The 26,419-nt window shown below is 37.2% G+C and overlaps 2 protein-coding genes across 3 annotated transcripts in view; one reads left to right on the top strand and one right to left on the bottom strand.

Annotated features, from left to right (window-relative positions):
- nme9 (NME/NM23 family member 9) overlaps window positions 1-26,419 on the top strand; it is a 462,322-nt gene that overhangs the window by 142,448 nt on the left and 293,455 nt on the right. The window lies entirely within an intron of this gene.
- The window catches only part of LOC141374965 (X-ray repair cross-complementing protein 5-like), a 40,314-nt gene continuing 21,801 nt past the window's right edge, over window positions 7,907-26,419 (bottom strand). For both annotated transcript variants that reach the window (XM_073913303.1, XM_073913302.1), the window contains exons 11-21: window positions 25,542-25,679; window positions 25,303-25,393; window positions 23,669-23,799; window positions 21,457-21,653; window positions 19,481-19,568; window positions 17,989-18,058; window positions 16,188-16,297; window positions 13,206-13,302; window positions 12,933-13,000; window positions 9,790-9,864; window positions 7,907-8,216 (exon numbers count right to left, since the gene is read on the bottom strand). In XM_073913303.1, the coding sequence (XP_073769404.1) occupies window positions 8,202-8,216; window positions 9,790-9,864; window positions 12,933-13,000; window positions 13,206-13,302; window positions 16,188-16,297; window positions 17,989-18,058; window positions 19,481-19,568; window positions 21,457-21,653; window positions 23,669-23,799; window positions 25,303-25,393; window positions 25,542-25,679 (1,080 nt within the window). In that variant the 3' untranslated portion in view covers window positions 7,907-8,201. The remainder of the gene's footprint in view (window positions 8,217-9,789; window positions 9,865-12,932; window positions 13,001-13,205; window positions 13,303-16,187; window positions 16,298-17,988; window positions 18,059-19,480; window positions 19,569-21,456; window positions 21,654-23,668; window positions 23,800-25,302; window positions 25,394-25,541; window positions 25,680-26,419) is intronic.

The raw sequence follows: 26,419 nt of genomic DNA on the forward strand, positions 1-26,419 counted from the left end.
TGCATGACCAAAAATGTATTGATTATTGTGACAGGCCTAAGCAGAACAAATTTGATTTTATTCTCATTTTCTCTGGAGAGCAAACTATTTTTTAATTAATGAAGAAAAGCTAAGATGAAACATTACAGACCTGATTTAAAGAGCCACTATTTTACATTTTAAAAGGTCATCTTTTGGTTTTAGGGGTCTCCAACGACAGGCTGATATGCGTCCAAGGTCAAAACACACTTTCATTGTCTTATAATCTGCATTTGTTTTTACCTAATTATCCCAACGACTCCATTTGCATCGTTCAGCAATTCATTTGTTCCCAAACCCCTCCTTAGCGCGAAGCTAATCTGCGCTAATTGGTCCGATGACCCAGTCTGTTGTTATTGGTCGAGAGAAAAGACCACCACGGCTATGAAATAGCAGCCAGAGAGTATATGAGAGCCCAATGCAGGAATGCAATAAAGCAATGCAGTTAAACACCAGCATCTTACTCTACTCTTAAACCTAACCCCAAGTAATAACAACGACACACATTCAGTATTAATCCACACAGTGGCAAACAATTGAACTATTTTGAAAATTGGCTGCACCGCGCGTGTGTAGGAATGGCTGATGGTGGCCAAAGCAAAGGCAAACAGCAGAGGATCGCCAGCTCAGAAACCCATTTAAATTGGTAAAGGAAGAAGCAGGCGTCACGTTTTTAACATGGTTTTGGATGCGATATGTGAACAGCCCCATACAGATTTAACCTGAGAGATGCAGTACAAGCACTGACCTATAATAGATATGTGATTACAAGCCACCCGGAGCCATTACAAGTTATAACACACAATTAAACACATATTTTGCAAACTACACAAAACAAGGCAACAATTTTAATGACATGTTATGATCAGGAGGAAGAAAAAACTGGTCCATATGAACTGTAAAAGTTACTGACCAAGTCCCTGTCAAAGTCTGACAAAGTCCTCTAGTCTCTGCTGCTCCTTCAAAAGCAAATTGCCAGCGAATCCCGCGTTGCAGCGTAGGTTATGGTATCAAAAATCAGAAAATGATAGGAGCACTAGGTTGGCAATACTGTGGTGTTATTGTGAAAATTAACTTGAACCCTTTATTCACCACAGCCAGGACTGGAGCGTCCATAGAGGCGACCCAGTCGGCCGCCTAGAGCGGCAGAATGGAGAGAGGGCGTCAGCGACATCTCCTCACTTTCGTCCGCGATAATCCCCCCCCACCGCCCTGGTTCTCGCTGTCGTACGCGCAACCACAACCCCGTCTCTCGTTTTCACTTTCAGTTTGAGGGCAGCATGCTCATCTTTTGAGCACCAGTTCAGTTTGCTCCGCCCCTGCCCACAGCCGAATCTGTCAGTGATCGTCATCTTCGCACCATGATCAGTCCCGTGATCCCCCGCTCTACCGTGAGTGTGTGGAGGGAAGGCGTGTGCACATTTGTAAGTACATATTTGGAGATGTACCGTATCGATTTCGATGCGATCCAACAAAAGATCCACACCAAACTCGATTCGTTATTAAGTCAAATATTTTACAAAAGAATCAATAGTTTTAAACATGCTGCACTTTTCGATTTAAACCTCAGCTGGATGTGTTCACTTAGAGCTGTTACACACTGCATGGAAGCTTATTTTCAAAAACCCATTATAGCGGCTCTTTAATCCATAAAAGCTTATGCAAGCTAGAAGAAGGACAAAAGATGTAAGAATGTTTTTTTTTTTTAGAAAGGATTGTACTAAACATCTCATGATGCATTGAAAAGTTAATTAAGTCACATTGATTTATATAAAGCTTACTTTTCAAAGCAGCGAAGAGAATATCACATTGTTATTGCTGTGTAAACGAACTATGCAATAATTTCAGCTTTAATCATTTCATTAATTATTAAACTAATTTAATTTGCAGATGACAATGGTGTCATTATTCTGCCTCTGTCAGTGCTGAAAATAGTAAAGCGAATTAAAAAAAATGCATTGAAAAAAAGTGGCGGTGCCTCATAGGCTGGCACAGCAAGAAGACGCTGATTCCTCCGGGTGCTCCGGTTTCCCCCACAGTCCAAACACATGCACTATGGGGGAAACAGGTAAGCTAAATTGTAGTGTATGAGTGTGAATGAGAGTGTATGGTTGTATGGTCTTGGGTTGCACCTGGAAGGGCATCCGCTGTGTAAAACATGCTGGATAAGTTGGCGGTTCATTCCGCTGTGGCGACCCCTGATTAAAAAAGGGACTAAGCCGAAAAATAATGAATGAATGAACGAATACATTTACATTAATATATACTTGAAAAAATATATTCATTTATTATTAAATTAAAAATACTACTACAGTTAGAGTCAAAATAATCAGCCCTCCTTAGATTTCTATTCAAATGTTTATTAAGTGCAGTTTAAAGGGGAGATTTTTTAACATCTTTAAACTTTGGAAATTAATCATTAAAACTTAATTCTTTTATCTTTGCCATGATGACAGCACACGATATTTGACTAGATATTTTTCAAGAGACTATTATTCAGCTTAAAGTGACATTTAAAGGCTTAACTAGGTTAATTAAGCAAGCCATTACACCCTAAAATTGTTTAGAAATTAAAAAAACTGTTATTATTCCAGCCAAACTAAAACAAATAAGACTTTCTCCAGAGGACAAAATAATATTGGAAATACTTTGAAAATGTACTTGCTCTGTTAAAGAAAGTATAACAATTTCACAGTAAGTATTGGTAACACTTCAGTTTAGGTCACAATTCACAGTATTAATGAAGCATTAACTAATACAACCAGCTTGATAAACTACTACACTGCAAAAAAAATGCTTTTCTTGCTTAGATTTTTTGTCTTGTTTCTAGTCTAAATATCTAAAATTTCTTATATCAAGAGGCATTTTCTAGACAAGCAAAACATATTGATTTGTTTTGAGAAATAATAAGTGAGTTTTTCCTTAAAACAAGCAAAATAATCTGCAAATGGGGTAAGCAAATTAATCTTGTTTTTTCTTTTGACGTAAGATTATTTTGCTTACCCCATTGGCAGATTATTTTGCTTGTTTTAAGGAAAAACTCACTTATTATTGGCATATTATTTCTCAAAACGAGACAATATGTTTTGCTTGTCTAGAAAATTCTTCTTGATTTAGGAATTTTCAGATATTTGGACTAGAAACAAGACAAAAATCTAAGTAAGAAAAGCATTTTTTGCAGTGTAATAAGCTGTTTATTAATAGTAAGTAAGTGTAGCGCCCTCACCGCCTGATGAGGGACAATAATGTTAACAAAAACACAGGAAACACGGAGCTGCCGCTGCTTCACGTCAGAGTCTGTGTGTTGTATTTTTTTTTTTAAAGGAATGCACTTAAAAGTATATACTTTCACATTGTAGAACAACATATGTAAACATCTTCACAGATATTATATATACATCACAAAATATTCACATACATATTCCCTGCACATTACTGTTATAAATTACAATAAAGTCATTATATGATTCTTCCTAAATAAACTATTCAGTTTAATTGTCCTATAACACGCACACAAAGCCATATAACCGACCTACACATATATTTCTCTTTATATATACATTGTAACCAACTATGGGAAATAATAGCACTTTGTGACTTTTATATTTATTAAAATAATTATATATTTTAATAATTACTTTTATAACAATATTCCCTTTGTTAGTTGTTATGTTGACATAGATTTATACACTAGATATCGCATAGGGACCCTGAGCATGCGTCAATAGCGCCGCCACATTGGTACAGTGCTCCCAGGACAAATGTCATTCAACTGCACTAGTCAAGACAGTGTTATTACGTGAAGATGCGGGACTTCAGCGCTGTCTACGGGTGTAGTAACGAGCAAACAAAGAAAACAAAGCACAAAGGCAGAACATTTCATAGGTAATATTAAGTTTTTTTTCTGTTTTTGTATGTTCTGAACTTTTGTGCTACACAGGTAACGTTATTGATGATAACTGTCACTTTCTGCATTCACCATAAGGCAAAGCAGCTCCAACTCGCACTAAACACTCGGCTTATGCTAGTTTTGTTGAATAAAATCAGCAAACAATGCAAAAGAAATATGACAACGAGATGCTGCGCTGCCAGAAACCTGTATTATTGTCGGCTAACGTTAGAAAAAGAGTCGTTTGGGGGATTCATTCACAAACGAATCGCTCCCTCCGTCAGTATGAGAAGTGAAAGCAGGAGAGGAGCTGTGTTTCAGGACATGATTAGATCAAATTTAACAGGGAGGGTGAATAGTACATTTCTGTACACACAAACACAAGCTATTTGTCAGGAATGCCCGTGCGGTCACTGATCCATCAATGTAAAATGTAAAATTATCATTTTCGTAATTAGAAAAAAAAATTACATACTAACATCCAGGAAAACTCCCGATCACAAATATATGTGTATATTTCTGACTTTGGATGGACACAGTCCTCCACTGTACCTTGCTCCCGCATTCATTTCAAAGGAGTGCTACCCTGTAGCAAGATGGCGGTGCTATTAACGCATTCCGTCTAATGGACAACAATAGGCCAGGCGACATCTAATGTATATATCTATGGTTATGTTGATACTTATACAGTACATTCACTTGACCGTTTCTTCAGTTGACATTTAAATCATCACTGTTGCCGTTGGAATTACAGTGCAGGGCGTATATATATCCACAATTAATACAAACTCATATATATTAATTTACACTATCAAGTTAATGTAACAGATGACACTTGTTGCTTTCATATCTCTAACGTATATTCAACTCATTTTGATAACGATTTCAATATTTCATACCTGATGAGGGACAATAATGTTAATAAAAACACCGGAAACACGGAGCTGCTGCTGCTTCACGTCAGAGTCTGTGTATTGTTTGAGCAGCAAGCCCCTCCCCCTCATTAGGTATTCAGTCCACAGGCAGTAGTAGCCAATCGGAAAAATGTCAATCGTTGCATCACATTACATTAATTTACAATATTTATTTTCCATTTTCTACTTCATAAAACGAAAGTGTATAGAATTAGAAAGACAAATTAACTTTGATTTTCAATTTCTAATAATTTGTAACCACTTCATAAGGCAGTGGTTGGGTTTAGATTTTGGGTAGGATTAGGGATCCAGATCATACTTTATGACTACTAATAAACAGTTAATATATTAGGCAGATCATAAGTTGCATGAATTGAGACCTAAGCTAAAGTTTAAAGTGTTACCATCATTTTGTATATTTGATAAGGCAGGTTTGGGCCCAATACTGAACCCTGAGGAAGTCCCTGTGAAACCGGCAAGGTAAAAGATCTATCATATCCCAGGCTAACAAAGACTAAGCTCTCAGTCCATCTGTGTGCGAGTCCTTCTATACAGTAATGTTGAAGTGAGTGTGTGGTTTTACCTGCTTTCATCTTCCTCTAGAGGAGCTGCGGAGGGAATACAGCTCCTGTTTGAAGTCTCAGTGACAGTCATTACAGCTTTCTGCCTGTTCTCAATCTGGAAACATCAGAAACGAATGCGGTATTAATCTAGAGCTCAGAAACAGTTACAGTCAGTGATCCACATACACAGATGAGGAGCATCAGACAATCTGAAGGAGAAGATTTCACACACAAAAACTCTAATAAATTAAGATTAATTAGAATTTTACATACCAAACAACAGGCACCTCAGGCACTGTCGCCTCACAGCAAGAAAATCGCTGCTTCGAGTCCCAGCTGGGTCAGTTTGCATGTTCTCCCTGTGTTGGCGTGGGTTTCCTGCGGGTGCTCCGGTTTGTTTCCCTCACAGTCCAAAAACATATGGGGGAATTGGATGTACTAAATTGGACGTAGTGTGTGTTAATGTGTATAGATGTTTCTCAGTACTGGGTTGCAGTTAGAAGTTGGTGGTTCATGCCGCTGCGAATAAATGAATAAAAATGAATGTATGAATACCTTTTTTTCCAGAACTAATAAGTACTCAGGGCGAGGCAGTGGCGCAGTAGGTACAGGTAGTGCTGTCGCCTCACAGCAAGAAGTTCGCTGGTTTAAACCTCGGCTCAGTGGGCGTTTCTGTGTGGAGTTTGCATGTTATCCCTGCCTATGCGTGGATTTCCTCCGGGTGCTCTGGTTTCCCCCACAGTCCAAACACATGCGGTACAGGTGAATTGGTAAATTGTCTGTAGTGTATGAGTGTGTGTGTGTGGATGTTTACCAGAGATGGGTAGCTGCTGGAAGGGCATCCGCTGCGTAAAAACTTGCTGGATAAGTTGGCGGTTCATTCCGCTGTGGCGACCCCGGATTAATAAAGGGACTAAGCCGACAAGAAAATGAATGAATGAATGAATAAGCACTCATTCTGTGGTGGAAAATCTTACCTGTGGCTGTAGAGAAATAACAGATGTGCTTTTACAGACAAAAATATCATGCAAGCTCATGATTATACACAATAACATCTTTTCTATGTACATACAAACATTAAACATGTTATATTTCTTCACTCAACTGCCAAAATTTTACATTCAAACTAGAAATGTACTCTGAATATTTTATATATGAAGAATTTTGTCAGAACAATTCATAATTTTATACTTTTATTCATTGCATTTGTATGGTTTTACTTATCATTTATTATTTTATTTTATTATTAAGAGGTTCCCACTATAGTTAATTTAAATAAAAACTCAAATATGCGGCAAAATGGAAGAAAAAAAAGGAATTCAATAGTTACACTTCAACAAAAAGTCAGAAATGTTAGATGTAAATCCATAATTCAATGATATAAACTCAAATTAACTAGAAATCAAGTCCAAAGTCAATGCAAAAACCTGAATGCGTTTACTATTATCTTTATTATTTTTTGGATTTGATTATGTGAATGTGTATTGGTTTATGTTTATTTTATAAATCTCAATCAAATCTATAAAAAATCTGAATGCTAGTGGGCATTCGCGCCAATCAGAAGCTTGCTCTTGTAGGGGTGTGGTTATGACATAGCACCTGTTGTTGGTGTCCCGAGGCGAAATCCTCCTGCTGACACCGAGCAACACCTCATCAAACTGGGCTCGGCTCAGTCTGAAGCACCACTGAAAGCTTCCATCATCCAGGTATAGTTTCTGGAGGAGTTGATAAACACAGAGCTGGGTGCACCTCTGACAGGATCTAGTGGACTCAGACACGACGCCGAATGAATCTAGACTGTTTTTTAGCCTTCCTAAAGCACATAAACACAGCTACTCTCTTAATAAAATCCATGTTAGTCATTTAGCAACGAAGCTAGAGTCACCGGGCAGACAGAAACCCCACCCATGACCTAAATCCATGACTATTATGAAGTGAATTTGACGCGCAAATGAAGCGAAATTGATGCACACATGAAGTTAATTTGACGTGTGAATTAAGCGAATTTGACACGCAAATAAAGCGAGTTTGACGCTCATATGAAGTTAATTTGCTGCACAAACGAATCGACTTTGACGCACGAATGAGGTGAATTTCACACACGAATTAAACGAATTTGACATACGAATAAAGCAAATTTGACACGCGAATGAAGTGAATTTGACGCGCGAATGAAGTGAATTTGACGCGCGAATGAAGTGAATTTGACGCACAAATGAAGTGAAATAGACGTGCGAATGAAGCAGATTTGCAAGATTTAAACTCCAAATGTTCATGTGTCTATTTATGAGCGATAGCATGATAATATTCGCGCAAGCCACTTCTGGTGTGAACACAACATAAGAAAAAATTCACCAATTGCAAGAAACCCTATACATGCAAATGGAGGAAATAAATTCACTTAGAAAATAAATCTGAGCTGTGAGAAATTAACTCAAAATTATTTGTTTCCAATGCACAGATTGCTGAAACACACAGAAACATGTCAGGTTTATAAAGACAACTGAAATGCAGACATTAGATTTACAGTTTTGTCTGATCTTTTATTTAAAGCATTCAAGTTTCAGTGGCTGTTAAAACACACAGACATTAACATTATTATTTTTCTTCTCTTTAGAAAATCCAACAAATAGAGGCTGCGCAATACATGAGACACAAATCAAACTTCAGCAAATCAATTGCCAAACATGCACAGGACAGAGAAATTACAGCACTTTTCCAGGAGTTTGTGTTTCATCAATAACAAAAAACACTAGGAATGGCACTTAATGGAGAAATGCACAGGAGTGGATGAACACCGGTGTTGGAGACATCCGTTTACATCATGTCCAGCTAAAAAACAAACAAACCAAAACTAAACGTTAGAGTAATATTATTATTATTATTAACATTCCTTTATTTAGCCAGCAGATTACATTAAGAATAGTGTTTTGACTGATATATCAGCCGATATTTGCCTTTTTTTTTTAAATATCGGCATCGACCCATACACTTTTTAGTTACCTTTTTCAGATTTTTTCTGAGGGGGACTTTTATTTTAATGGCATGGCAGACTTTTTTTGATGGCTTTAGCAGACTATGCTTTCATTCTTCCCTTTCCTCACTTATGTCATTGAGTTTGGTTTAATAAGGACTGAAGTCTATCTAATAGTTGGATAAAACTGTTTAAACAAAGTAATTCAAATGTATACAAAAAGTATACCGATGATTGTTTTAATTATATTTATTAATTACAATTAAATATATCGGCTAAATATTCATCCACTTGAATTCAGGCCACCCTGCTTTAATAAAAAAAGTTTAAACTAATGATTAGACTTGTATTTTTATCATTATTATTCCTTTACTTAGCCAGCAGACCTCAACAAGAATAGTGTTTGACCTATATATCGGCTGATATTTGGCATTTTTAAATATCGGCATTGACCGATATTTTTTCCGGTTTAGCCGATATTTTCGATGGATTTAGCAAACTCTGCATTCATTAGTCCCTTCTCTTGCTTTTTTTCTTTCAGTTTGGTCTAAGAAGGATTGAAGTCTATCCAATTTTCACAAAAAACTGTTTAAACAAAGTAATAAAAATGTATGCTGTTTTAATTATAGTAATAATAATTCATTCATACATCAGTTGATAACAACTGTTTAAAGTACAAGTATGATAATTTTTAAGTCTATTTTCAAATTATTTTCAACTTAATAAAATAAATTTAAAATGTAATTATTAACTAAAATTAAATCAATAACAATAGTCAAACTAAATGTTAGATTTGTATTATTATTATTATTATTATTATTATAATTATTATTATCATTATGTTTATTACCATTCCTTTATTTTAGCCAGCAAATTACATCAAAAATAATGGTCGACCGATATACCTATATATTTTTCAAATATCAGCATCAAATGATAAATGTTTCTGAGATGTTTTTATTCTGACAGCATTCTATTTTTTAAAAATTATTATTGCAACTTAATTCAAATATAATTACTAATTAAAATTAAATAAACTATATTGGCTACCCTGCTTTTCAAGATATCGGTATCTGCCCTAAAAAAAAAAAAATCACTATTGGTCAACAACTAATTGGGATATTACCATCTCTTTATCCAATGTAGTTATTTTGGCGGCCTATTTTAATTTAGTCTTTTTAACATTTCATTTTGTTTAACATTTCGCTCCATCGACATAGTTTTTATTTTATAAATCACATTTAGTCAACTATGTTGCATTATAAATTGAATTACAGTCATCATCACATGACCAGCATTTACCTTGCATCTCACTTTTGTCATGTGATAAATGCTCATTGACAACGATACTTAGTCAAAATCTTCATCTTGTATATAGTTTTAGACCATAATCTCACTATATAAACAATAAAATATCAATGAAACGCTCACCAGATCATCCACATCTCCAGTGTCGTCCTGCGCTGGAGCTACTTCAACTTCCTGCTTCTGCTCAAATGACAGGAACTAAACCAGCAAACACAGAGTTAACAACAAATGCTACAACTAAACAGGTCATTCAGTATTATATCTAAAGTATAAAAAACTTAAGTCTTCCGAGCCCCAATTGAGGGACTTTTCAAGCACTGTAAAAAGCTATTAGTTGACTTTACTTACAAAAATTAAGTAAACCCACTGCCTTAACTTGGCAATTATATATTTTTTAAATGATGCACAAAACATTTTTTTTAGATATTGACAGTCATATATGTCTCCCATGATACTAAAAACATTATTAGGGCACATATATTTCACTAAAAGTGAAAATTCAGCAAATTCGTTCTTCCGGTTTAAAAACTAATTTTGAAGCAACGTCACACCGGTGAGATCCAAATTCCAGCATGGAGACTGGATGTACAATTTGACGTCTTTGAGTTTTCAGCGTTTATTCATGAGAAAGACTTGATTTAAACCAATCAGCGCGCTCTATTGTGAATGAGGTGCAATTTCATTAATATGCATGATAGCTTCGTTTTTACCTGTTAGTGTTCGAATGGCAGAGAAACGCCACGTTGTGTTACCAACCGTAACTAAAACAAGTGGAAGAAGAATTGTTTGGAGACATGTGTCATCAGTGTTGCGTTTATAAATGTGCCGCAACAACGGTTTTGTTTCCATTTCCCCACTATGAGAGCGCAGCTGGACTCACGTGTGGATTACAGTGGCCTGCTAACATGCGACAACAATATATTTGTAAGGAAAATTTTTTACCTTACCTTACAGATTTGGTAAGTGAGCGATCGATGTCAAGTTAGTTTGTATCATCAGCAGTACTCTTTCAGTGTTTAAAGACAGACCTTAGCCAAAATGATTGAGTCAATAAGTTTACAGTACGTTAATATTAAACGTTAATATGTTTGTTTGTTGTGTTTTGTGATTTGCAGAGCCTGCATGATTGCAGATTGGTGGGCGGGTTATCTCACCTAAGACCCACTATGTGGTGCCTATAAAGAATTCAAAAAAAGGTCATGATTCGCACTCAATTGCTTCGTATTGTTTTTATTTTTCTTACATTTTACGGGTGATTAAAAGACAGACGTTTCGGCACAAAGCCTTCCTCAGTGTGTGACACAATTCTTCAACTCCACCCCTTTATCTCACAGTCAATCACAATGTGCAATTAATTAGACCATCACTCTCATTTCATTATCCATTAATCACACAATAGCTTATAATCTTCACAGCAATAACAATGAACAATCTTCACATTTCCGACCTCAATCTTCAGAGATAAAGTGCTTCAACTATTATCATTAATTAGATGTACATCATTACAATACAAAATCTGACAGCTAACATAAAAAAAAGTTTACATTTGACAATTACTCAAGGATTAAAAATAAATAAATAAATAAATAAATAAATAAAAACAGTACAAAGCAATTGAGTGTGAATCATTACCTTTTTTTGAATAATAGCATTGATAAGATTGACGCACCAAACCAAAGAAGTAACTAAAAAAACTGCAAGCGCGCAGGGCAAACTTCAGTGCCTGTAAAGAATTCAACATTCTTTGAGAGAAGAGCTCGATTAGCCGGACCTCTGCCTAGCGTTTTTGTAGTTTGTTTTGGATCATGAGCTCAGTTCACTACCATACTACTGACTTGCATTTATACTGACTTTGATTGCTTTAAATATTTTCGTTAGTTATGCTTTTGTTAATAAATCACTTATCTTTTTTTTAAACATGTAAACACCTTAAACTATTAACGTCGTATAGGATTTTTGCCGCATTTTGTGACAGGATAGTCTATACACAGTGGTTCTCAAACTTTTTTCACCAAGTACCACCTCAGAAAAAAAATTGTCCCTCCAAGTACCACCATAATGACCAGTATTGAAATACAGTAGCGTATTAGGCCCAGTAAGGCAGCTACAACTCTGCAGTTTAAAATCGTGACAGATTAACTACTATTATTTAGAATTTTAATTATTATCAGCCACTTTAAACATTATAAATAGTTTAAACATTAACACTGTACTGTGCTTACATGTAAAAAAAAATTAAATAAAAACCTGGAAATGTTGCTTGGACCTCATAAATATAGGTTATATGTCATCATATTCATATATGAACCATTTTTGATCGATTTTGAAATGTATGTTGCATGTACATATGACATTGATATTGGATTACTCTGTGTATCACTAGAAGGAAGCCTGCGTACCACTAGTGGTACACGTACCACAGTTTGAGAACCACTGGTCTATACAACCACAGCTGTTTGACTGTATTCTCTGCATCTACCAAGTCTCTGCATCAGTTACAGAGAAATGCAGTGGTTTTTTTCTCCCATGCAGGATGCGGTCTCAAAAATTCCATTAAAACTACACTGTTTCAGCCGTTCCTGGCATACAAAAGCTTGTTTGTAACGGAGGCATGCATGAAATGTTCCTGAATGGAAGTGAAAGTGCCAAACTGCGGTTAACAAATTAACAAAAAAGTCGACAAATTAAGAATGAAACACCCGAAATGACATGAAACTCCGGAGGAAATGTGCATAGCGTGGTGACGCGTTGACGTTTAATGATCTGTGTAAGTGTATGTAAAACGGGATCATGAAAGGAACATTCAAAAAGCAACTCAGTTAAACACCCTTATCATATCATCGTCTTATTCAGATTAAGGCAATTAATTACATTACTGATGTCCATGTAAACGTAGACACTGCCTATCTCACTGTCTATCTGTGTTTGTGTTGCTGCTGTGAAAATCAGTGTGTGCACATAATGAAACTCGCCTTTTCATGCAAAGCTTCCCTCATCGTCACTTGACGTCAACTTGTTGCTTTTAAGGCATTGGGTTTACTTTTACAGTGCTGTTACAACACTTCAGGAATCATTAACAGTTAAATAACTACATATGATGTCACACATAACTATTACAACATTTATATTTATTATATTATATTATATTTATTATACTTATTTATTAATGTTTATGTTATATAATTTATTTTGACTAATAAAAAGATGCATGGTGACAACCCTAATGATGCCACTCTCATCTGGATAGTTTTCTTAGCAGCAGGTACCTGATTTGCTTCTTGTTTGGAGATGGTGCTTGCCTCCACTTCATCTTTGCTAATCAGTGTTACACCATCTGAAATCAAAAGAAAATGCTAAAGACACGATCAACACCAGGCACAACTGTTCAAAACGCTTTATCAGGATCAGGATCATTTGGATTTGGATGTTTTGCTTTCCAGGACCTTACTTTTGTGCTTATTTCTCCAAATCAAAATCCTGATGTTGATACACATCTGTTCTCCTTTATGCTCTAAATGGGAACACATCCTGATGTTTACCTTGAGCGAGCAGGTTCCAGAAGTCCTGAAGGCTGCGGTCAGCAACGCTCCTCTTCAGAGACTGCAGGTAACTGTTGAACAGCTCTGCGCTTCCGCTCTGATGAAGAATATAATTAGAAGACGGTGGTCAAGAGTCCGCATGATCATGAAGATCACACTATTCTAGCTGAAATAAAACAAATAAGACTTTCTACAGGAGAAAAAATATTATCAGACATACTGTGAACATTTCCTGAATCTGTCAAATCACACAGGAGGTATGAGAATAATTTTAACGTCAACTAAATGTGTGTACAGGTGACGTGGTGGCACAATGAGTAGCACGATGGCCTCAAAGCAAGAAGGTCGCTGGTTCCTTCGGATGCTTCCGTTTCCCCCACAGTCCAAACACATGTGGTATAGGTGAATTGGGTAAGCTAAAATTGTCTGTAGTGTATGTGTGTGAATGAGTGTGTATGGATGTTTCCCAGTGATGGGTTGCAGCTAGAAGTGTAAAACATATGCTGGATAAGTTGGAGGTTCATTCCACTGTGGTGACCTCAGATTAATAAAGGGACTAAGCTGAAAAGAAAATGAATGAATGAATAAATGTGTGCATGTGTGTGTGTGCATGCACGCAAGCATGCATACAGGCACACACACACATGCACACACCATCCAAAAACCAACAAGGCAGGTTACTTTGCTGCGGTGATACAGTATATATTTTATTTCCAGGAGTCCGGTCAGTGGCGGTTCCAGTTTAAATGGCACCCTGGGCAAACCACCCTCTGTAACCCTAACCACCCTTGTTATATTTTCAATAAATATGACAATTTCTGGGCGAAGCAGTGGCGCAGTAGGTAGTGCTGTCGCCTCACAGCAAGAAGGTCGCTGGGATGTGCCTCGGCTCAGTTGGCGTTTCTGTGTGGAGTTTGCATGTTCTCCCTGCCTTCGTGTGGGTTTTCCCCCACAGTCCAAAGACATGCGGTACAGGTGAATTGGGTAGGCTAAATTGTCCGTAGTGTATGAGTGTGTGTGTGTGTGTGTGGATGTTTCACAGAAATGGGTTGCGGCTGGAAGGGCACCCACTGCGTAGAAACTTGCTGGATAAGTTGGCGGTTCATTCTGCTGTGGTGACCCCGGATTAATGAAGGGACTAAGCTGACTAGAAAATTAATGAATGAATAATAACAATTTCTTTATATTTATTATTAGCAACATTATTATATAATTATTATTCTAAATAAATAACTGAAATCAACCCTAAATGTTTCTGGAAAACAATGTAACAACTGTGATATGCCAAGATCAATTAAGAAATCTTTTGCATTAATATTATGACAATTCTATAGAATAAAATATAGACAGTTGAAGTCAGAATTATTAGCCCTTCTGAATTATTAGCCCCCCTGTTTATTTTTTTTCCCGACTCTTTTAGACCCGACTCATGGCTGAGAATTAACGTAATGAAGTCTTACCTCCCTGACACTTTATCCCTCCTTTCTGCTTTATAGCCATGCTTGGTGAAAGTAACATCATGATCATCAGCATATGATATAATCTTTAGTTCTGTCAACATGGAAAACCACGGCGCATGAGCGGCATGTGTTTTATTGACGTGCATGCAAACAACCGAGATTCACACAGGAGCGTGAGGCGCGCGAGAATGGTCTTCTGCACGCATACTTCAGTTTGCATTCACCAGCGTTGTTTCGGTTGCACATAGAGAATAACAAACTTGCGTGTGCAAAAGATGCCAACTGTGAATGGCCCTAACATCTTTATTCTGGGATTGCCACTCTAAATTAATACACTTGCATAAAGTAAATTGTATTTCAATGCTTTTTTTGGTACCCAGTAAGATGTCGCCCTGAGTGACCTCACATGCCTAAATCTGCCAATGAGTCCGGTACCTCACTCAGGACATGCATTAGGGCAGGGGTGTCAAACTCAGTACCTGCAGGGCCAAAGCCATGCAGAGTTTAATGGGGTGTATCCAAATCAATTCAATTCATCTTTATTTTATTTATTTTTTGCCTTTATTGAGAGGATAGGACAGTATTTTAGACAGGAAACGAAGTGGGGGAGAGAGAGGGGATAGGGTCGGGAAATGTCCTCAAGCTGGGATTCGAACTCAGGATGCCCTGAAGTGCTAATGCACCATATGTCAGCACGCTAACCACTAGGCTCTTCTATAGCGCTTTTACAATGTAGATTTCGTCAAAGCAGCTTCAAATAGAAGTTCTAGTAAATTGAAACCATGTCAGTCCAGTTTTCAGAGTTGAAGTTCAGTTCAGTGTGGGTTAATTTTCTAATTTAATTAATCTCTGCAAGTCCAAAATCAAGCAAGCAAGTGGCAACAGTAGAGAGGAACATGCATATGCACATTTAGCCAATGATAAACTTCCGTTGAAAGGTTTAAGTGACTATTTTTTAATTTCACAAGGTTCTTTTAATTAATTAAAATACAATCAGTTAAATAGACTTCAGCATTCATTTAGTTGTTCAAGCAAAAAATAAATAAATGAAAGAACGTTTAAATGCAAGTGCCGTCAGAAACAGCAAGCTAGCTTAGAAACTCCATTAAAAATACTGTGGTAAAACAAATTTCCAAATTTTAGAGACATGGAACAGAAAAATTACTTTTAATGCAGTGCTTCTTGTTTGGTCTGAGACTCACTTTATATCGCATCTCAGTCAGGCAGTGAAAATCATTGATTTTTAAAGAAATCAGATCTTAAACGTGGCGATTTTGTAATGGAGCAACAGTTTATGGGAAGTGATTGGACTGACTGACTAAAATTAAAAGTCTGTGTGAATAGAGCCCACTGACAAGATATCAGTGTTGGGGAAAGAGATAAATGCACCCTAAGTAGGCAGCTCACTTGGCTTTTGAAAGGAACTCTCTCTGAGCTCAACTCTTCAGGACTGAATCCCATAACCTCTGGCTGATCCTGAAGAGGTACTTGATTGGATGTGCAGGTTTAATTGAGAGCTCACCAGTACAGACTGATCCCTGAAGGCCTGGATGCAGGCGATGCTCTTGGTGTAATACTCAGTGCTCCTGTTGCCCAGCAACTGCTCAATCCTGTGGGTCAGCTGCTGGCACGCTGTCGAGGTCACAAAACAATCATGAGCACAGCGACAAAACCTGCTGCCGACATTCAGAAACTGCACTGCTCAATGACAGCGCCGACTCAATTACTGCTGAGCGACTGTTCAGAGCCTTAGAGACAATATGCAACTTTTAACAAGGCCTTACAGATGCCAGCAGCAATAATTTATGCATAACAGCTGACACTTTTGTGGAATATACAGCATATATCTGATGCAAAACTGTGTAAAAAAAAGAATTAAATACATTGTTCCATATATAACTAAATACAGACACATTTAATAGTCCTTAACTGATTATTGTTAAGAGAAAAGTTAAGAAATTGGTGAATAATTGGTGAATAATATTTGTAACCCAACACCCTAATATGCATTTCCATTTCAGTATTTACTATACATTACATTCCATATTTGACTGTAACAGAGGTCAATCATTTGAGCAGAAGAAGAAAGTAAAGTATTCATAATCATTATATACCAGTATTGTTATTATAAATTAAAATTATTCAAAAAAATTGTTAAACAGTACATTAATAATATTAAATCAATAATAAATTTAACATTTGTTTAGATATATACATACATGCACGCACGCACGCACGCACGCACGCACGCACGCACGCACGCACGCACGCACGCACGCACGCACGCACGCACGCACGCACGCACGCACGCACACACACACACACACACACACACACACACACACACACACACACACACACACACACACACACACACACACACACACACACACACACACACACACACACACACACACACACACACACACACACACACACACACACACACACACACACACACACACACACACACACACACACACACACAGTGTATCCGGAAAGTATTAATAGCGCTTCACATTTCCCACATTTGTTCGTATTACAGCCTTATTCCAAAATGGATTAAATTAATTTATTTCCTCAACACATCGTGCACTAACAAACTATATTACGTTCAAAGTCACTTAAATCCCCTTTCTTTCCCATTCTGATGCTCGGTTTGAACTGTAGCAGATCGTCCTGACCATGTCTACATGCCTAGATGCATTGAGCTGCTGCCATGTGATTGGCTGATTAGAAAATTGCGTTAACAAGCAGTTGGACAGGTGTAGCTAATAAAGTGGCCGGTGTGTGTGTGTGAAATAAGTAACCTGAATCAAGGCCTTCAAAGATCCCAGGATATTGGTTTTACGTTATTTCTATAATCCGCTTGTTAAGTGTGACGTCACGCGAAGCGGCTTCCGGGTACGAGCGCTCTATTCAACTGAATGGGAAGACTCATGAAATGGTAATAATAAACGTTTACAAAGTTATTTAATGCTTTTAAAAAATCACGATCGCAGTATATATGTCTATGCCTAATATCCGATGGCCAGAAAGTGATAAATTTTTTTAAAATAGTTAAATTTTTGGTATTTGTTATGCAGCAAGCCCAGAGATTGTTGTGTACACTATGATTTTATACAAAATTAACTTTAATGTGTGATAGGAATAAAACGCGATCATAAACGAATGATTTCTCCACTCAAATGAATGGTTGCTTGGACCCGGAAACAGTATTACATACGTCACAAACACGTCACCATTTAACAAGCGGATAGCACACACTTTCATGAAGGTTGAAAATTGTGGATGTAAGAGAGACAAAAAAAATCAAATCTCACCTTGATCGAAAGAAACCGTCTTCTGTCTTATCAGTGTGCAGAAATCTCTGGCTGGATTGACGCTGCCAACCTGAAAGTTTACATGTAATTATTTATACAGCATTATAGTTCAGACGAATGCACATGCATTTTACTCTCTAAAACCATTCTGTTATTTCACAAATGGAAAAATTAATGGTTTCAATCAATTTCTGCAATACATGCTTACATAACTGTCACTCATAAATATGTCATGTTATAAACCAAATAGGCTGCGAAGAGTATTTTACATGTTTGTCTCTATACAATTAATGGTTTCTCAGTGTGTTATACAATTATAAAAAAAAAAAACATTAAAAAGAAACATTAAAATAAATATATTAATTATTCAAATGCATAATTTATTAAACTGCTATTCAAAATACTGTAGTGGGTCAGGATTCTCAGCATGTTTTAAATAAAAACCAGCATTATGGTGAAATATTTTTGCAATATAAAATAACTGTTAAGGGCGTCACTGTGGCGCAGTGGGTAGCACGATTGCCTCACAGCAAGAAGGTTGCTGGTTCAAGCCCCAGCTGGGTCAGTTGGCATTTCTGTGTGGAGTTTGCATGTTCTCTCTGTGCCGATGTAAACTGAATGAATGAAGTTTTCTATTTTAATTTTATTTACAATGAATTTATTCTTGATGCAAAGATGATATTTTTGCATCCTAAAAACGTAATGCATCCTCGCTTAAATATGGACATTTATTGTTTCTTAAAACACATAAAAAATGCATTACTTGTTTAGATTAAATCTGCTGTTTACTGTTTAAAATGAATAATTAAATATGTTTGGTCAGAATCACAATTTTAGCTAATAATAAAAATAATAATAAATATTTAACTTTTTTCCCTAAAAAAGGCAACTCATAAAATACTACTCATAAAATCCTAAATAAATTAAATATTTGTAAAAATCCTGATACGTTTAAAATTTTATAAAAAAAAAAAAAATTTGGACACGTTTTACTTGGGTACAGATTATGTAAAAAAATGACATGAAAAATTTTTTTGCTTATCTTTTTTGCCTGTTTAAGGATTAATAAAAGTGTTAAATTCTGCTGAACTGTAGTAATAATAATAATAATAATATATATATATTGTTTTAAAGTAAAGTTTTACAAACTAATTTCGAGAGGAGCATGTGATATAATTGATCGTGGCTGGTCTCTCATCCGTAATTAGCAACAATCCAATCAGATTGATAAAAGCCCACTACAAATAAACTGACCCTACTGCTTATCTTTGTTTTGAAAAAATCCCCCCATCCACTCCATCTCCTCCTTTACCAGGGGAAGCTCTCGAGACCTACCTGATCTCAGACCCCCTTACATGCTCATTGACAAGGTGGGAGCCCTGGGCTCAATCATCTCCGAGCTCAGGGTTCTCTCCAGGGACAAACCTGCTAATAGCGTCAAGCAATATCTAAGTGTGAACTCTTGAACAATAATAATAATTTTGTGTCTCACCGATGTGATGTTTCCCTCTGTAATCTCAGCCAGGTTAAACTCGGTTTCTTCATTCACTTTGACTTTCTTGGCATCTGGTTCATCAGCACTGACAAAGACACACAGATCATTTAAAAACAAACATTTTCAGTCACAATTTCAGATCACAAATCATAAACATTACAGAAAAATCAACCTATTTTCATCATGTGATATTTTTGTGGCTAGTTTCACTAAATTTGCGGCATTTCTTTTCTTGTTTTGCTGTAAAAACATACACAAATTTACACACCTTAATCCGTTGACATCGAGAACCATTTATCTCTGTAATTTATATAAAAGAAACCCTGAGAGATACTCAGTTAGAAACGTATGTATGTGTATGCACACACGCTTGTGTCTGTAGCTATGTTTCCATCCAAAGATGCAAAATAAATCGATGTGCAAAACTGGAATATTGCATATAAGACATGCAAATAAAGCAGCGTTCCCATTAAATAAGTCAAAGGGAATTTTTTTTTTTAAAAATGCCACTTCTCGATAAACTGGCGCCAAATATCAACAGTAAAGATGGAATTTGCTGAAATAGGAGAAAAATTGCATGAATCATTTCTTTATTTAATAAGTGAAGTTTTACAAACTAATTTCGATCAAGAGCACTTGATAAAATTGATCGCGGTTTGTCTCTCATCATTAGTAAGCCAATTGACAATTCTTGAGGTAATTAATAATGTAATAACACTAATACTGAAATGATTAAGGCGTTTTACAATGACCAAAACAACATTTCAGATGCTTTACAGCGTGCTCAGCCTGCTGGTTTATCCATTCTCACATGTTTTTATCAGTACGTGATCTTATAACACAATCACATGACTTTTTTAATGCGCATACTGGAATTTATTCACTAAAAGTGTTTCCATTGTAGTTTATCTTTTCTTATGGAAAAAGAAGTTTATCCAAATTAGTTATGCGCATATATTTTAATGCACATTTTCAAGATGCGCATCTTGGCGTTTCTATCAACCATTTTTTATGTGCATATCCTAAAATGTGCAAAAAAAAAGGTGGATGGAAACATAGCTTGTGTGAGTAAGTATTATAATTAATATTAGTGATACTGTCTTTTTGTTTTTGTTCCTTTTTCCCCTTTTCTGTCATTTAGACAGAATTTATTTCATATTTATTGTATTTTTTGTGACTTCAATTATGTAAATATTTTCCATTTTGTTTTCATGATTTAAATGGATGGTTTGGAAATACTATTAAAAAAAGTAAACTGCATCCATACATCTCTGCAATGACTCAAATCACTTATTAATAAAGTCATCTTAAATGGCGAAGAAAGCGTTCTTGCAGGACTCCCAGTGTTCATCTTCAATGCCTCCTCCTTTATCTTATCCCAGACATGCTCAATAATGTTCATGTCTGGTGACTGGGCTGGCCAATCCTGGAGCAGCTTGACCTTCTTAGCTTTTAGGAGCTTTGATGTGGAGGCTGAAGTATGAGAAGGAGCGCTATCCTGCTGGAGAATTTGCCCTCTCCTGTGGTTTGTAATGTAATAGGCAGCACAAATGGGTTGATAACTGAGGCTGTTGATGCTGCCATCCACTCTGCAGATCTCTCGCACACCCCCATACCGAATGTAACCCCAAACCATGACTTTTCCTTCACCAAACTTGACTGATTTCTATGAGAATCTTGGGTTCATGGTGGTTCCAGTAGGTCTTCTGCAGTATTTGTGATGATTGGGATGCAGTTCAACAGATGACCAACTAGAAGTCAAGTTATTATTTGTTGCTCTTATAACTGGGATCGACTTTTGTCAGGTAGTGTATATCACAGAAACACAAAATATTTCTCAATGTCAGTTTTTGTCAATATCCTTTAGCCCTAGTACAGACTGGCACATATTTCCAGCCAAACTATTACAGGATTGCTGGAAGTCGTGTAGCACTTCTCATCGATTCTCCAGTGCTGATTTGCTCATTTCTCACCTGCTGCCGAACACGTCTGCGCTCGTCTTCTGCTCTTTCTTTTTCACCACCACTTTAAGAGGGAAGCTGGTCTTGACGTCCCGCAGAGGGGCGTGGCAGCGAGCGGACACGGCCTGCGGTCTTTCCAGGACCCGCTTGAGCCACGGATCCACGGGAGGCAGAGGATCATCAGGATTCACACCGCGGTGATGCAAACACTACAGACGCAAGCCAAGAAAAGATCAATGAGAGCCACTGCAGAGAAAACCCTGACTTCATAGACAACGCCACACACCCGAGTCACTGTATTACTGAAGGACAGAGAGAGGAGAAGTCGGCGTTTACTGAAAATTGTGTTTATGTCAATAAATATGTTATTTTCATTGCGTTTTCAGTTAATAACTTAAAGGGCACATAGTTTACCCCTTTTTTATGATTTAATATTAATATTATGGTTCTTCTGAGTGTGCCAGTTTAGGCTCAGTTTACAACACAGTTCAGATGTTTTTATTATAATGTGTTCAAAAGTGTCATGTTGGGGGCGTGTACGCAGCTCGCTGTTTTAGGGGTGTGTTGCTTCACATGAAAATTAGGCTGTTTTTCAATTCCAAGAACGCAGAGAACGGACTTGCGTTCTTCTGGAGACCGGTCTTGCCAGGTGTCCTCGGAAGAACTAACTCAGGAGACCGCGAGGGCAGAGAATGCGTCCTTTGAGAAATGGGATGCTGCGTTCTTCCTGATGGTCACATGACCTTCACGCGTTTTAAATGGAAACTATTTAAAGATTACAGCACTCATACAACAATTTATTGTTTTCCCATTTTCAAAATATATACTATGCATAAAACATAAATATACGCTGCACAATATAAATAAAACAGATTTTAATACGAATTTCAGCAAACAAACAACCCTTAATGTGTTTATTCCTTTATTAAGATATTAATGCTAATGTTTACTTTCACCGTTTCATTTAGGGAAACTCCTGAGGTAAATAAGTCATATCTTTGAACTTTAATAATAAATCTAAAAAAAATGTTGCGCTTCCCACCTCCAGTCGCAATGACTTCTGGGACTTCCAGAGCGAGTTCGGTGCTCAAGTCTGCATCAGTGCGTCCTCGTTATCAAGATCACATTCGGGAAGTTTCACGCGTCCTCCGCACTTGCGGTCTTGAGTATTGGAACTGAACTTAGGCAGCTGATGATGACGTTGCATGAGAACACGAGGACGCAAGACCGCTGAAGAACGCATATTGAGAAACAGCCTTAGTTTCGGCTTCCCGCTCGAATGAACAAGGGGGCGGAGCCAAGAGCTCACCCGCTCTGTGTCTTCAACAGACAGGCAGACTGTGAGAAGGAGCAGGAGTGAGAGGATAAGCATTCAGCAGTACATGTACGACTCGGACACAGACCAAGCAGAGTACAAAATCATGCGGCTAGGCTCCGCGGACAGCCGCCGGCTTCAAGTGGCGTTGTGTTTACCCTGATAGAAACCTGTTTAGAGTTCTAAATTTCTGTGTGGATGCCACGCAGAGCGGCGCTTCTGGTGCGCGACCTGCAGGCAATTTGTTATTTTTGTCCAATGGAGAGACGCGCACATGACGGGCATGCACTTTTCCAGCTGCACCTAGTTAAGATCATGGGGAGCTTCTGCGACCTCGAGAAATGCAAACGGCTGAAGTTTAAGGTAGACGCAATGAAAAGTAAACGTTTGCAAACCTACCTAAAGATACAACCAATAATTCCGATTACAGCAATCATGTGGTGAATGTTGATCTTGTGTTGAGCCCAATGAGCCTGGCATCTAAAAATAGAGCAAGGGTGTTCCTTTAGTGATATCGCTTTGACTGGCGCTGAAAATGGCGGACTTGAAACAACAAACTGAGGATATGGTGACGTCAAAGAATGGGCCTGTCAATCAATATAGGTGGGTGGGGGGACCGCACTCCTATGTCAAGTTACGGTCGCTCTAAAAACCGCTCCAATTGGTCCATGGTTTTATGTTGTTAAATAAAAAAAAAAAAGGACTGGGTGTGTTTATATCACCCCAATATGACGGTTTATACACTTTAATCGCACACCTGTCTGTCCAAACAGCTTGAAAAGTAGATTTTTCACCATAGGTGCCCTTTAAGATAACCATATGAGGCTGAAAAAAACTTTAGATGGACTTTTGCATCTGAACTCTTCAAATACTGTCAGCAGTAACATCCAGCACTCTATATCATCATACCTGGAAGAGCCTCTGGAACTGTGGGTTTGGGATGTGGTTGACTTTGAAGATGTCCACACTTTCTCCATTCTCATCCTTCTCCATCAGCATCATGGAGTCGATCAGCGCATCTACGGCTGACAACTGAGACCCTGAGCACAAAAAAAAAACATTTAAAAAAGTAAAATCGTTGGTCCATTTGGGCTATAAAGTGACAAACTACAAGCTTTACATGTTTGTATCAGTTTCATATCTTCTAAATGCAAGTCGTCACTGTTTTGAAGCACACTAGCTAATAGATATCTTAAAATGAATAATACTGATAGTAACATCTAAAAAACTTTAAGTTCTATTAATATGTAAATGTATGAAACGTAAATTCCTGACAAACCGGTACAATTATTATATGAAATGTATATTCCTTGACAAATAAACATATCAATAACATGGGTAACACTTTAGTTTAAGTAACAATTCAAACCACTACAGCTTATTACCTGTCTATATACATTTATTTTTATTACTTGTGTATTTATTTTTGTTAGAAAAATGTTTAGACTGGCGACGCTGTGGCGCAGTGGGTAGCACATTCGCCTCACAGCAAGAAGGTCGCTGGTTCAATCCTGTATGAGTGTGTGTGTGTGTGTGTATGTGTGGATGTTTCCCAGAGATGGGTTGCGGCTGGAAGGGCATCCACTGTGTAAAAACTTGCTGGATAAGTTGGCGGTTCATTCCGCTGTGGCGACCCTGGATTAATAAAGGGACTAAGCCGACAAGAAAACGAATGAATGAATGTATAGACTAACATCATATTAATCAATCTTTTTCTTTCGTATAATCTCACATGTTGACCTGACACACTTCCTTTTTTTTACTGTACTGCATACTTTTAGAGGAGCTGCTGACCAAAGGAAATATATTAAAGAATAAATTTAGGGTTGTTCCAGACTGCTGTCTAGACATGACACAAGTTGTCATGATGCTCGTAGAAGTTGTGAAATATGTTAAAGATGCACGTAATTGTTCAGTTCTGGTATGCAGAGAAGAGTTGCAGAAAGAGGAAGCATGTCTGGGGGTACAAGAGCCAAAGGTCTGCAGAATGACTGATCAGTGACGTTAAACCAAAACTCGACCTGTTAAGATCAGTTGTGTTTATATGCTGGAGTCAGGAAATGTATGTTAGAGCTCTGTCATCGAATTATTCAATTGTATCTAATAAATGAAAACACTCTCCAGGCCTTTTCTTATTGAACACGCATGGAATTGGCTTGATATTCTAACACTATTATTAGGATATTAACTGTTTGTTAGCACTTACAATGTATGATCTTATTTTACATCCCTAATCACTTTACATCCCTAATCAATAAACACACTTGCATAATTAATTAGTACTTTATTAAGCTAAAAATCTTAGTTAAGTGTCTGTAAATCCCTGACAGAAGTATAAAATTAGTTTTTCTTAAACACGGATACGCTGCGCTTACGCTAAACAATATTTTACCAGCTTTTAAAAGGACATTTGAATAAAAATCATGTAGAAAACGCAGAAACGAGTGCACTTGGTCTATACAGCTTAGATCTGGAATAACTTCAAATATATCTATTTAAAACTGCCTCCATATTTTTGTGAGTATTTTAATGCGAGTGCTGACCTGATGGCATAAACTTCTTGTTGTTTTCCAGCATGGGGAAAGTGAACTGACGGAGATCCTCCATATACGGCAGCTGAACGTACAGCAGACACTGAGAAAGAGAAATATGAGGAGTCTGGATTATGATATACTGAACAGAAAGCATTCAGTGTTTGTTCTGTTTCATAAATGGGTGTAACAATTCACAGAACTTTCAATTCGATAACTTCTTGATTTCAGTTTAATATAAACCCACATACTTCATATTTTTTCTTTATGCAGGGAAACGCGGCGCCCACTTGAGGATTGCTGCGGCGGTCGTAAGCATAACGTACAATGGCTGCCATCTTTAGACCATCAAGAGTACGAATCAGAGAGGACAGAGCAACTGCTGCATGCTGAAAACACACAAACAAAACATTAAACACACACAAACTTAAAAAACCACAACTTTAAGAGCTGGGAGAAATGCAGTTTTCTGTTGAATACTAAAACATTACACTGCTATTCAAAAGATTGGGGTCAGTAAACCGTGTCAAATAAATCAATAATCGTGTTCTGCAAGTACATTCAAGTAATCGGTAACAGTACAGACAATAACATTACGTATTTAATAATGACTATTGATCAATAGAAGATTTCCATTTTAAATTAAATGTTCTTCCTTTACACTTTCCATTCATCACATAATTTTGAAAGTGTCCACAAAAATTTAAAGCAGCACAACAATATTTCATATTGATTATAAAATATTACTTCTTACCTATAAAGCTTTAAATAATCGAGCTCCTGTTTCTCTAACAAACCTTCTGTCTCGCTACAATCCAGCCTGCTCTTTTAGATCTCAAAACTCAGGGCTTCTGGTGGTACCTAGAATAGCAAAGCCTTCTAAAGGAGGCAGAGCCTTCTCATTTATGGCTCCTTAACTCTGAAATAGCCTTCCTGATAATGTCCGGGGCTCAGACCCACTCAGTCAGTTCAAAACTAAATTAAAGACCGATCTTTTTAGTAAAGCATACTCAATGTATCACATAGCGGTATGATGCATGAATGTGCTCCACGCAGGTGAGCAGGCTTGACAGCCACCTGCAGGACACACTCCCCTTTAATACACCAGACACTGTGTTAGAAACTCTTA

Source organism: Danio rerio, chromosome 9, assembly GCF_049306965.1.
Source record: "Danio rerio strain Tuebingen ecotype United States chromosome 9, GRCz12tu, whole genome shotgun sequence".
Classification (NCBI taxonomy): Eukaryota; Metazoa; Chordata; class Actinopteri; order Cypriniformes; family Danionidae; genus Danio; species Danio rerio.